General features: G+C 32.5%; 1 protein-coding gene across 3 annotated transcripts in view; it reads right to left on the bottom strand.

The window, feature by feature from the left end:
- LOC118188257 (leukocyte elastase inhibitor-like) overlaps positions 1-14,351 on the bottom strand; it is a 75,030-nt gene that overhangs the window by 27,389 nt on the left and 33,290 nt on the right. For 2 of the 3 annotated variants that reach the window (XM_085807327.1, XM_085807326.1), the window contains one exon: positions 3,593-5,905. In XM_085807327.1, coding sequence (XP_085663453.1) covers positions 5,417-5,905 — 489 coding nt within the window. In that variant the 3' untranslated portion in view covers positions 3,593-5,416. Of the gene's footprint in view, positions 1-3,592; positions 5,906-14,351 lie in introns of those variants that run through there. The other variant, XM_035358652.2, reaches the window with a different exon arrangement.

The following is a 14,351-nucleotide window of genomic DNA, read 5'->3' as shown; positions in this document are numbered from 1 at the left end:
TACAGAATAATGGGTGGGTTTTACAGAACTCTGAATATTTAACTGTAAATTACCCTAGACATTTTTAGCACAGTACTGGACACAGAAAAGTACAGCATACAATTAAATTAATGTTGGTTTTTTGTGCAAAGTTCTAGCAGAATAGGAGTCATAAAAAGAACAAATACCTTAGGATAATTGAGTAAAAAAACTTGCATACAAAAATGAAGAAAAATTATTAGTAGTTCTTGATAGAACAATACCGTGTGCTGATAGATTGTCCTTCACATTCATTCGGTCGTCGTGCAGCTTCATCCTGTAGGCGAGGGAGAAACAAAATACCCATACAGATGCATTTTTGTCCCCCGTGTAATGGAGTATTCCTTCAGCGGCCTCCACTCCTTCACTATGGATCATCATTTTAGCTTTTCTGTTGTCTTCAGTCTCTTGGTTTTTCTGATTCATCTTCATCTTTATCCCCCACTGTCTTTCACCAGTGCATCTATTTCTGCATGTCCTGAAATCTCACAGTTTTCATCTTGTTCTATCCATTCTTCAGCATCAAACATCAGTAACTTCTTCACAGCCTGAAACTATCTTAAGTAAGTCAACTATTTCACAATTTTCTGTCACTTCTTTGCTTTTGTGAAATTCGTTTCCTGAATAGTCCAGCAACTTTCGCCAATCGTTTACTCCCCACAATCGTTTAATTGCTTGATGCCGTACAGCCTTTTCCATCTGTGGAACCAGCTATCACTAAAAGTAAATCCAGGTTCTCCTTTTTGAATTTCATCATAAAATTTCAGGGCTTTCTCTTGTAAAATTGGTTTTAAAACGGGAAAGCCCCTCATCACTTTTTCGTATTCACCACCTTTCATACTTTTTTTCTCTTTCAACTATCCTTACGTGTTCTTTTCCAACACCAGGACTCAATTTCGGACCTCTTCTTTTTACACTCTATCAAAGTAGTATGTCCAACACCTGCATCCGTGAAAATTTTTCTTTCACTTTTCTCTTTGTTTAGTCTTTTTAAAGTACCTAGTTTCATTCGGCAAGGACTGCAAGTTTGAGTCTGGCCTTGCCATGGGCCTTGAGCACCATACCACAACAACAACAACATATTGGCATTCCCTGTTCCGCGAACCATGAACCATTTGCCACACTATAGGTCCCCCCCCCTCTCCATAGAACCAGGCGCGGAGGTTCAACCTCCGCTCTGGCCCCTCAGAGAGGGAGACGCACCGCCTAGGTAGTCACCCGGCACGGCACTGGTCGTTATTTGCTACCTACCAGTCGTTCACCTGGAATGGAACCCAGGTTGGAACTACCAGTGTTCAGCAATTTTACCGTTCGACCGCTGGTGAGCCCATTTAGACATATTATCTGATTAATATAAGCCTGTAAATATATTGTAATGCACAATTTTAATTAACAGATTTATAACTTGTTTTTACGTTTTATTGCCAGGGCTTACTTAAAGTATTATCCAATATTAACCTACTCCGCTATTTGGGATTCTATTGTAGTTACACTATAATTTTAAAAATGCTTTCTTAATTAATAAAATAAATAAACTAGTTTAAATAAATGAAAGCATTCGTAAGGGATGTCTCTCTGGAAAAGGCTTTCTTATTTCTTTCCTTTTTTCTAATAATGCATTTGAGATAAACGAAGTTCTGATCCGGAGTATTCATAATCAGAAATAGACTGATCATCTGAAAAGTTAGAAACGTTATCCTAAGATCCCCATCCAACAGAAAAGTTTCCTTATTTTCAGAAATGCTTTCTTGACATGACGTTATATAGCTCTTTCAAATCGATGTATTAAATTTCAAATGGTATGGGATTCGCTTTAGCTAATACTTAAGAGTGCATTCGCAGACATATGGCTTTCATTCAACATTTGATTAATTTTCCAATAACAGTCCAAACCAGAGAGCAAAGTGAACATTTCAAACGAAAGAATGTTTTCATCAGCAGTGGTTTAGCTCGTCCTGCGTATGTGATAGCTGATAGCTGTCTGCAGTTATAAATTTTAATCACTTTATATTTAGTTTTTCAACAGCAGTTTGCTCTAATTTATTTCATATGGTGAAGCTAGAAAGAACTTAAGTCTTAGAAATGTGGTATCAACAGAAGTAATGAAACAAAACTCTACAGACGAATTGAAAATTGAAACGGTAGTAGAATTTTCAAGATTGTGTGTTAATTACATGTTGCATATGTTTTAAGAATAATTACACCGTTTTGAAAATATCAGAATCTATCGTTCGTAAAATATGTATTAAATAAATAGCTTGTTATAAATTTGTCTACATAATCTGACAATGATTTTTCAACGTATTTGTTTCAAGGATTTTTTATGATTGTTTCACTCGTTTCAACACAAAACTTCCATATAGTTTGCCTTTCTAAAACCACTTCTCTAGCTCTCTTTTTCCCCCCTTGTGTGTATTTTGGGATTGATGGGGTTTCGTGAGTTTTACAAACAGAGACATTAGTAAAAAATAAGGTAAAATTAATAACTTTCTTAAGCATTTCCAAGTCTCTAGTGAGTTGAATAAAAGCTGTTTTAAGTGTATGCAATCGACATGACATTCTAATTCATACATTTTACTACTCGCTTCAGTTTCGAAGGAAAAATTAGGCAGGCAATTATTAGCAGTAAAGATGTATCAGTAAAATTTCTCAAGTTGAAAATCCGAATTTCTATCGAAAAAATAAAAAGTTTTATTTTTATTTATTTATTTATTTATTTTAAATGTGGCAGCTGCAACAAATTAGTAGCCAATCGCGTAAAAGTTTGTTGGTAAATTTGTTTTAGTTCTTTCTCGGCTTTTTAAAATAGAATACGGCAAATCATACGAGGACTATTTACTTAGGAGATCAAATGCCGTCGTGGAGAATTTTCTTAAGAACTGGCTAGTTCGTAAAAACGTCAAAATTAAAATTAAATTACTTTTTGTACTTTATTTATTAATCGCTTTTCAAACGATTTTTAGTGGTTGATACATTTCTGCTAAAATTTCTTTGCGGAACATAATACTGCTTGGCGAATGCGTCCCACCTCAACCTTTCTTTCCGATGCTTTCAGGTTACTTTAGCCTTGCATGTAGCTAAATTTCCATAACATCCGGAGTAAATGGTGTGAATGAGAAAAATTAGATGCGACAACAACGATTAGTTTAAAGGGATCAAAATAATAAAAACATGAACACTAAATTTTTTTATATTGATGACTTGTAATAGGTCAAAATTATAATTACAAGAATAATTCGTAATAGGATGTGAAATATTTTTGACGGTTTTGAAACTCATTCAGCGGCAGATCTATTTTTAATAGCAAAATATAGAATTTTAATTAATTAATTAATTTAATTTTAATTATTTCTTGAATAAGCGTTTCCAACTGAGATGCCTTCAGAAATGCTAGCTACAAAAGTAATTTCGGTTATTCCTATGGTGATTTTATGTTTACAACACACTCGATTTATTACTTTGAAATAGGTTTTGAAAAACAGACATATTTTTATTGATTTAAATGCGAAAAAAACTGATAAATAGACATAACCATCGAGTTACAGCAGCTAAAAATATGGTAAATTTTGCATACCTGTAGAGAATTCAAATATGAAGAATTTTATCAACAAGAGAGGGACATACTGGTAGTATCTGATACCTCGAAGATTTCAGCTAAATGTTTGTACTTTTCCTATAGTTACAAATCGTTTTCTAGTTACAAAGCTGTTGTTGAGTTGTTGATGATAAAAAGCTGAAACGGAAGTTTCTTATCACATCCTACACAGCGTAAACGGAAAGTCTAAACTAATTGCTGATTAACACAAATGAAAGTAGAAGGGTAGAAAAGGGGAATCCTAAGTAATTAGTAGTTCTCAGGAAACGCTTTCATATTGTTTGAAAGACTCGTTAATGATTTCGATGATCTCATTTGAAGATTAACGTTTACTTGATGTACTAGTTTCTTTTTCAATCCAAAGCGTTGTTCCGGAAGGAGAACAAAGTATTTCTCCCTCACCCTAGATTTAAAGTTTTAATTTGAAAGGCAAGGTGAATGGCGGCTCTCCTTCTACCCTCCTTAAAAAAAGAAATTTCTCGATACAAATCAGAAAATAATTAAAAATAACCTAATATAAATAAGAAAAGATTCTAAATGGAATCTTTCTTTATCAGAAGTGAAAGAGATGAACACCAAGAAGTTATAAACTTCGAAATTTTGCAATACATAGAAACCTAGTCCTCGAAAAAATACTACTTTTGAAGAAAAATTAGTTATTTGTAATTATTATCTACGATAATTTAATGTAAAATATTTTTAATAAAAGTTTCAGGTATCATACTTTCAGGTATCATAGGTATCATATAAAGTTTCAGGTATCATAGGTCAGCATACTTCACATTTGATATATAGGTAAATAACAGTATTGAAAGCAAAGTGCATGAAAATTCATTAGTTTTCTAGGGAAAAAAAAAGAATGTTTGAGGATTTTCATGTTTTCATCTCTAGTGCTGCGAAAGTATGTGCACATAAAATAAGCTTTCATTTTTTTGTTTTCTCCAACGGAGTTTGGTTTTTATACATTTAATTATTTAAATTATCTGAAATTTGCATTTACATTATATTTTCATTTTTTATTCAGAAAATGAACAGGGCATACTTAGTAATATGAAATTAACTGGTGTTATTATAACACGATAGTCATGTGTACAAATATTTAATATATTATCGTGCGTACAATTTTTATTGTACTAGCGTGTGCACCATTTTTTATTATTGTAAAGAATTACTATTCACAATAACGGAATTTTACAGTTTTTATTCATGAATTATATCCGCTTGTCCTCCTCGTTCCAGAACAACTTTTTTTTTCGTAGTTAGTTTTACTGATTTTAGAATATATCGGCGGCAAGGTTACTCCTAAGATATAATAGTTATATTATAATGCCTGTAAATAAAACGTTGTGTAAAGGGGTTATAATTGATATATATATAAATATATGGGAAAGTATCTTTGTATGTTTTAATGTACAATACAGCATTTCATATACAGCTTCTATTTTCAAATATGATGTAGCATATCCGTTATTGAAGCAACTAGAAATATCTCGAGTCTAGTTATAAAAGCATCTTGCTTTTGATAGTCAGCTTGCTTTCCTTACAAGTCAGTAGCTGCATATTGACAATGCTGTGTTTTCATTCTATGATACAGAAAGTTTGACTAAATTTCAATAATCTATACGCATGCCTGTAAATGTAAATATATAAATATATATGCATGTTTCTGAAAGTAAATGGTTCATGGTAATCTCCAGAATATAAAATATGGAATAAATAAGTTATAGTTAAAATTAATTTTAATCATACATAATACTTTAACGAACAATGGGCAATCGAAACACGTAAAAACACAGTAATCATTTAAAACGTAAGTTCTCTGTTAACCGGTATGGACTCCGAAGGCTCATCCACTCTTCCAGAGAAAAGTATAACACCAGAGTTCGTGTCTTCAACGTAGAATATGAATGGATGATTAGCAATAAATTCTTTTACACCTCTGAAAGCAACGGGCATTATTTTCAATTTCGTAATTACTGATTCTTCGTTGCCTGTCTCATTCACTTCGACTATTGCTTTCTGGATTATATCACTAACGTATAAATCACTGTCATCTTGTATATTCGAAAAATTTGCTTGTAAGGGATTGAATGCATCTTGAATTCCTAAATCCATAAAAGCATCTTTGAGACTAGTCTGTGTTTCAAATCGGTATTTTGGAAAAGCAATCATGTCCAACTTCGTGTGGCTCATTTTGTTCTTGATTTCACAAAATAGTCTTGAATCCATTTGTATATTAGCCGGTTGATCATATTGAGTAGGTAATGCTAATACCATGTTCATTTTGTCATCCTGTAATTAAAAAAAAAATAATAAACTTAGACTGCTTAAAATATCTAAACTCACAAAAAAGTTCTAAAACACAACTATTAACTGCAATTTGATGATTAATAAATAATAATAATATTTGGTAACTTTTTATTTTAACTTATAAATTAACTTTCTTGAAAGGCAAAACAGTTTATTTAGAACTTATAAACTCAGAATTCTTTGATATTTGTTTTCTTAAGTACCTGCTTTCAGTTTGGTTTATATCAATAGCATAAAATAACTGCTAATAAATATTAATACAGGATCTGGTATAGAAAATTTCTCATAAATGGGTATAATAAAGAAAACAGTGGTACAAAATGAACTTTACTGCACAAAAAAAGAGGTACATGGTGTCTCATTTCTCATTCTCAATGTAATAGTATTGTCTATCACTAATACTTAAGTGTTTATGTAACAGAACAAAATTCTAACAGATGATGTGAGCCCTTTGATACTTGCTATCACATTGTATAAACTGCTGAAATATAACCCTAAAGTTCTTTTTGACACTTTTAAAAGTACTATTGCAGCATCCCCTCTTCCCTGAAATCTTTTGAGAAGAAGATTTAGGGCTGAAGCTTTAAGTCTGAAGAAGCTTTCAGGGGTTCCCAAAGAAAGAAATCATGGCCATTGAGGTCTGATGAGCATAGCCGGCCACAGGAGTCGTTCTGTGGAAAGATCTCCATCAAAACTTGCATGGATCTTTCTTCTGACTAGCGTTACCACTAGCATCTTCTAGTTAAACAATGTAATTCTAATTCCATCCTGAAGTTGAAAAATGGAGAATCATATTCTTTCTGTTCAGACAAAAAGCGTATATCTTTTTTGTCTTTAATATTTCCAAGTAAGGGAGGGTCTTTTTTTCACTGATTTTCACTGAGAATCATATTCTTTCTGTTCAGACAAAAAGCGTATATCTTTTTTGTCTTTAATATTTCCAAGTAAAGGAGGGTCTTTTTTTCACTGATTGACACTGTATTATCAGTCAATAAAGTACAACATTTTGCTCTTATGCAGGAAATTTGAACAGAATATATTTGACGTAGAATTCATCATAAGCAGAATGACTGTGAATTGTCGTGGAAAATATTGAAACTAAATACATAATTTCAAATTTAGATGTATGATATTTCTGTATAATTTTTAAATAATTTATAAAAATCATGGCGCAATATGGTATATTGGAATGATTCACGAAAAATAATTTAACCTTTTTATGATGATTTTCCTCAAATGATATTTACACCGTCATTTTGAAGATAGGTTATTATGCGTCAAATTTTCAGTGCATAATTCAATGATATAGCTTAACGTTTTCTTCAGTTTTTTTCAGTGAAATCTAAGTAATATTCTAATCAAATAGCAAGAATGAAAAAAGGGAATTGAATTCGTCTTCATATCTGCTTTATCAATTTCATTTTTCATGGATCTATTTTGACTAGTTTTTTAACGCTTTAAATATATCAGCTGTTTCAAAAATTATTAAGGGGGGGAATAAATAAAAAAGCCTCTGCATTATAAGGCGTATTGAAAATTATATTTTAAAGAATAAGAAATATTTTAAGAAAGACACTCTTTATTCTTCATGATTTATTATTTAAATTAACAATTTATTTATAATTGCAGCCTATACTATAACTTCTCCTTTCCATTTCCTCACCATAATGTAAATTTAGTTTGCCAGTATTTAAGCTGAGGTTTTTGGATATCCTTCACATCCAATCCGCCCAACACGGCCCTACATTGAAACAACCAGAACCGCCCAAAAACGGCCGAGATTGTAATCTTCTTTTCTTCCCTTCCCCTAAGGTATGCAGCAGCAGGTGCACTTTCCCCAAATGCATTGTATCAGTTTACAGCAGACAGCTTGTCCTAAGAGTTTTTTTTTTTAATCTTTTGGTTGATGGTGACATTTCGTTGTTGATTCTTTTGTGGTACAGTGTGCTTTTAAGCTTTAAACAGCAATAAAAGAGCAGTTTAAAAATTTAAGGATTATATTTATTTTTAAACAATTTATTCCTTTCTATAAAAATAACGGAAATAAACAAAATCTCAGTAGTGATCATAACAAAGACGGAAAGGCTTGTTGATCTGACCTTCAGAATAGTTTTATAAAGAACGGGGTCAAAATGGAATTTTTGTTAGAAAGTACAAAGGATGTCAATGGAAATCTTCACACATATTGTCTGCGTTAATGGACAGGAGGGGAGGAAATTGCTGTGAAACTGGAAAAGTACTTCGGGCGGTTCGGATATTTTGAAGATACTGCTTAGCGAAGGGTCTGGATTTCAAAGAGTTAATATAAAATATACATGAAACTGAGTAACAGAAGAGAGTAGTTTCTTGTTGTCCACGTGTTCTGCATGCTGCTGAGTAATATATCAAGTTCAGTTCCCCCCCCTTTTTTTTTTGTCAGTTGTTTCACAAACGACTGACAAAAAAAAAAAAAAAAAAAAAAAAAAACGGAACTGAACTGATTGTATTTTCACACAACATATTGCTGTCATTTATGAAAATATTTGGGTCTGTAATTTACTTTATAGTGGTTTCTATGCATTTATCTTATCGTGTATTTATTTCTATTGATTGATTCATTTATTGCACTTTTATGTCAAGTTTATGCTTATTTATTGCACATTATTATTTTTTATAATTTTTAATTTGTGATCATCCTGGTTTTGTATATATTTAACTAGAATTTATTATATTGCAGCATTCTTAAGGATAAATAAATAGACGTAGGAATTGTGAAAATACCTCTCGGAATTATAGGCTATTGAAACTTATGGGCTATTTGCGATGTTTAGCAATTTTTCGACAACTTGATGCATTTTAGAGGGTTTTAAGAAATTAATTTTTGAGACTCAATACTACTTTTTCTTAAGGTTCCAGCAGCGTAATGACAAACTCCGGATTGAATTAGTCAACGTTAAGCGAACGTCACTTTTTGCGCATGCCCAGAAAAGAATTTGGAGCAATTACAATGTTGCCGTGATAAAGTAGATAGATACTGCATATAGGGATATAACAACATCACAATTAATGTTCTTCTACCTGAGTTTAAACAACTGCGGTTATTTTCAAGTTGGTTACTTGTTAAAACGTTTGTGATGTTGCCTGTTTCACATTCTTCACAGTAAGAAACCTTTCAAAACTGCGTGTACACACATACAGTACACAAACAGGTACAGTTTTGCTAAGATATACGTAAAATATTTTAAATATTTTTCTAAATATGTGTTTGATACAAATTTGAAACAAAAATCGAAAGATCTATTTCTTTCCTTTAGGAATTCATTTTTAATGTGCCAGATACTAGTTGAGAAACGGTTCTAATTTTTTTTTAAAGGAACATACCATTTTCAAATGGTTTCTACAGGGAAGTCTAAATATACTAAATTTTATTACAATAAAACTAATGCAACGTACATGTACGAAATTTCGCCGAGTAAATGACCATGTCATTTTTTCTCCAAATGCACAGAAAGTTTTCTTTTGGAATTATTGTGAAACAAATATCAGATTTAAGTAATTAGTAAATATGAAATATAATGGTTCAAATTTTCTTTGTTCCTTGTTATCATTAAATAAGCATTAACTCGAAGAAGATATGACAAATACAAATATCAGAAGTTCCACATTCAAAGGCAAATAATTACAGAACATTTTGGAAGTTGATAATCTCAATAAATTTTGAGTCAAAATTTCCTTAAACCTGAGTATATTTTTCAGAAACGCCTCTTATAGAAATATGACTATAGATGTTCATAAGCTTATGTTTCAGCCCAAGTATTATTTTTTAACTGAAAACGAGCAAATTTTAAAGAACGTTCTACTTGTAAAGATTCATCTAATTATAACTGCATTTTCTTTACGATCACATTTTGTATATCCATGCTGCAGATTTGCTCGACAGTTGGAATTGAATATTTTTTGGACATTTTTTCCATTAGAATCATCCCCAAGAAAACAACAGTATTATTACACGCAGCCTCAATAAAATTTCTGTTTCTGGTATTTCTTCAGCAGCAACAAAGTTTTCTATACGTAGCTTCATGAACTTTTGGATTTCGCATTTTCAGAGCTCGTAAGGAACAGAGCATTTAATTTAGTTACGAAGAATAACGAATTCTTCACCTCTACTGAAAAAGTACCAGTGTTTACTGTGAATACTAGCGAAGCGTTCTGCTATATAATTATTACATGAGTCACAGGATTAACAATATTCTTTCTCGAATGAAGATATCTCGTGTGAAACTATCTCACTAAAGACTTAGTGGAAACGAATGAAAACTTTCGGATAGAACTTACTGGTTTCCCTATGGCTAATAAAGATTTGAAACAACTGTTAGCTATTGCTTCGCTGCAGACCTTCGTAAAGATAAATGTGTCAGTCAGAGTGGAATCGTAAATAATAAGCGACATACGTTTAGAAAAGGAGACGAAACTGTTTCAAGCGCTCCTGTTGCAAGTCCTATATCAATTTGTAAGCAATGGTTGGGCTAATTAAAAGATTTAATTGCTGGAACTGAATTAAATGCTGATCAGATGGAAATTATCAATTATTTAATAGAGGAATTTAAAGACCCTTTTCAGATTCATCTAGTGACTGAGTCGTTAAAAGTAACGCAATACCGGATAGACACAGGAAATCAGTTGCTTAATAATAACATCCTGACGTCTTTCATTCAGTAAGCAAGAGGAAATAGGGAATTTTCTGTAGGAAATTCAAGGTAATGATACCGTTGAACCTTGTGCAAATCCTTCAATATTAGTCATCGTTTTAATTGAAAAGAAAGATGGCTCGAGATAATTTTGTGTTGACTATAAAATTATGGTGAAAAGAAAAACAATTAACCTTATACAATATTCACGTCTTGACAAGTAGGTATTACCAAGTCGTATGTCTCAAAAAGGGAAATTTCCTTAATCCTGATCTTTTCAGAAATACCACTAATCCAGATACGACTGCACATGTTCTTAAACGTCAGCATATACATTATTTTTCAAAAGAAATGAATGATTTGCTGAAAAGCCAAGATTTTAAAAGGAAAGAAAAGTAATAATTCTACTTTTATCGATTAACATAAAAATGTATTCCTAGCAGAGCCATTTTCTGCCCATCGCCAATGGTTGAGCGAATAAAATCAAATGTTAAGTGAATCTTAGTTCAATTCCTGGAATAACAGGTTAGTTGCATTCGTTAATTTTTTTTTAACAGCATATAGAATTAAAAGAAGCTAATCTTGCTTCGAAACACGTACATACTCAATTTTACAGGTTGTGTGTATACCAATGTTTTCAATTAACAACAGGTGGACTGTTGGCCATATATGAAATATCTTTTCATTTACCTTGTACCTAATGCTGAATAGTGGCGCTTCTTACTCCGAATTTAAACTCAGTGAAATAGCATAGGTATGTGTTGCTTTTTATGATTTATTTTTAGTATAATCAAACTCTGGACCACTTTCCCCTAAATTTTACTATACAACTCGCATACGTTTAAAGGAACATATTTCTTAGCCTAATTTTCAATAAATAATTAACCTACTTTCACAATATCTTTCATTTAATTTCAGGAGCTGCATATACTTGCCGAGTTAAATGAAAATTGATGAGTAAAATCCGATTTAAAAACTAATATAGTGGACTGAAATTCACTGAAGTTTTTTAATTTCTGTATGATTTGAAATTTTTCAAAGGAAATTTCTTTTATGGTATACACAAAAGGAGAAAATATTATATAAATGGAGCTGCGTAATCGTTAAAGATAAATTTTCATTCCTATTTCCTCGATCCCTAAATAAATGTTTCAAAAATGACACATTTTAACTGCATAGTAAAATATTATGTTTGTGTTTTAACGAGTTACGTAACTCAAAAGCTGTTTCATTTCAGCTGTCATGAGATTTTGTTTCTTAGTGCTTATCTATATGCAGAGTAGTTTTAATTATAGCTGCAAACAATTGAGATATTATGGCAAAGCACAATAGGCTATCTGCCTGAGGGGTTCCTTCGTGGAGGACTTTCTAAGGAAACTGGTTCATATACACATTACACATGGGGAAAATCACGAAAATGCCCATGCAGCCAGTCCGTTCGCCTGGAATCGAGCCCAGGTAAGAACTACCAGTGTTCTGCAAATTTACCGCTCAGCCGCCATTACAATATACAGTAAGACCCTGCTTAACGCTGTTTCGGTTTAGCGCTCTTTTATTTCAACCCGGGGATTCTCCGAAATTGTGCGCAGCGCTAGGTTTCCAAATAACATATCCGAAACAGTGTAGTTGTGTTTCTTGCTTTGTGGACGCATTTTTATCATTTGAAACATTTGTTGACATTATTGTAAGTTTAAATTTGTATAATACTATAACGATTAATACAGTGACAAATATTATGATCTTTAGTTTTTATCATGGGTGATAATAAAAAACAAGAAAAGAAAGCAACCAGAAAAAGCATTTCACTGGAAACTCAAATGCAAGTGATTAGAAGATTAGATTCTGGTGAACGTCAATCTCAAATTAGTGCTGCATTGATTTTGGCAACTTCAACAATAAGGACAATTCTTAAGAATAAAGAAAAAATACTGTCATCGGCAACTGCAACTACGTCAAGCTCTGCAACTAGAATTACCCGTTCTAGAAATAACATTATAGAGGAAATGGGAAAACGACTGTTTATATGGATTGACGACGAAATTGAACGCAATATGCCATTAAGCCAATCTATCATAATGCCTTCTTGACAAAAAGGCAGAAAATTGGAAACCCAGAATAGACTGGATGATCTTACTGAGAATTTTATTTGTTTTTAAAAGTAGATGCGTTTATATTGTTTTTATTTTTGTAAGAAATAAATGTTTGATTTTATTTTTATTAAAAAAAAAACATTATTAAATTTAATGCCTAACCATTTTTTATCCGTCTTCCCCTAATCCCATTATTTACATGTTAAGATAGCCTCGCTTAGCGCTGTTTCGCTTTACGCTCTACTTCGATGGAACGTATCCCCCGCGTTAAGCGGGGTCTTACTGTACTATAACCCGCGGATGAAATCGTAAAATCAGGTTTCTTTGTGCAGTATAGATTGGGGCAATTCATCTCCTCTATCGAGCTCATTTTCGAATCGATGGTTATTCATATCCTATATTATTAGATTATTGCTTTATATTGCCTGCATACATTGGTAGATAGATATGTCTTCTATAAAAATATCTCACCTAATAAAATATTTTGGAAGCCCTAGTATACTAGCTAGCAGTTTAAATATATTAGTCATGTCAGGAATACTGCGTAATGTGTGCATATTGCTGAGATTGAAAGTGTATTATTCTGATGAATATAGTATTCAACGGCTGACAGTAAATGATAGTATTTTATGATTCTTTTCCGGTGCAATGCAAAATATTCAAAATATCCTACATATATCACACTTTTTAATGCGCCCCCAATCGCCCCCAATCGTTGGTGGCCAGACGCTAAGAAACTCGAGACTGATCAGATCGGGATCGATATGTGAGGGAGATACATCTTGCGAGAAGTGATTGACTCAAGGTATTTTCTACATTGCATTTGATTTCGATTAAACTATTCAGCATCTCACAATATCTGAGGATCATCTAAGGACCATCGTTGTTAGCGTTTTCGAAGAAGAATGAAGGGTGAAGAGGGAAGTGAATGTAGGCTCGACGGTTATACTTGACATGAAAGCAGTAGCATTTGCTGAAAAATGCATGAAGTTATCGGTAACCCAACTGCTGCTGTTGTAGATGTTAACTGCTTCATCGAAATAAAATTTAAAAAAAAATAAAAATGCGTCATTTGAGGATTTTCCATTGCTAAAATAAGTGTACTTTGTAAGGATCTTAAGTTTTACTAACGTTTATTTTATTTTAAATCTTTACTATCACTTCTTATTTTCTACTTCCGGCCAGAATTATAAGCGTGAAGGTTTTTATGCAAAGTTGTCTGGCGAACGCCAAGTACTTAAGTTGTGGCTTTTTGCCAAGCGAAAGAGAGAGGAAGCAGTGAGTTCGAAGCAGGCCGCTTACCTTAGAAGTTACGCAGTTGCTATTTGCCTTCCAGGCCAGAGGTTTTAATCCTCTTGATAAATTAAACGTATTGTAGTGTTCACAGTCTCTGTGCTACATACGCTTCCTGTTATTATAAGGCCAATCTTCCACGTGTATTATTCTAAAGTTAAATTAGAGTTTAGTTTTATTTTTATACTTCTTTACGTTAGACCCCGAGCGGAGGGTCAGTGTATTCCGAAGTACGGAAGTCATTGTATATAGAGAAAAATAAAGGGTTTTGTATACCCTTCGTCTGTATCCTGTCTACTTACTACAATTAGTGAACATAGCTTTAGTAAGCTCTCTGTTCCTAGTCAGGTCCTTGTATGTTCCCGAAGAAGGTTAGAA

Source organism: Stegodyphus dumicola, chromosome X1 (assembly GCF_044657685.1).
Source record: "Stegodyphus dumicola isolate Sdum_Otavi_A_Nest chromosome X1, ASM4465768v1".
Lineage (NCBI taxonomy): Eukaryota > Metazoa > Arthropoda > Arachnida > Araneae > Eresidae > Stegodyphus > Stegodyphus dumicola.
Note: the sequence above shows the minus strand (reverse complement) of the source record. Positions and strands in the feature narration are given on the sequence as shown.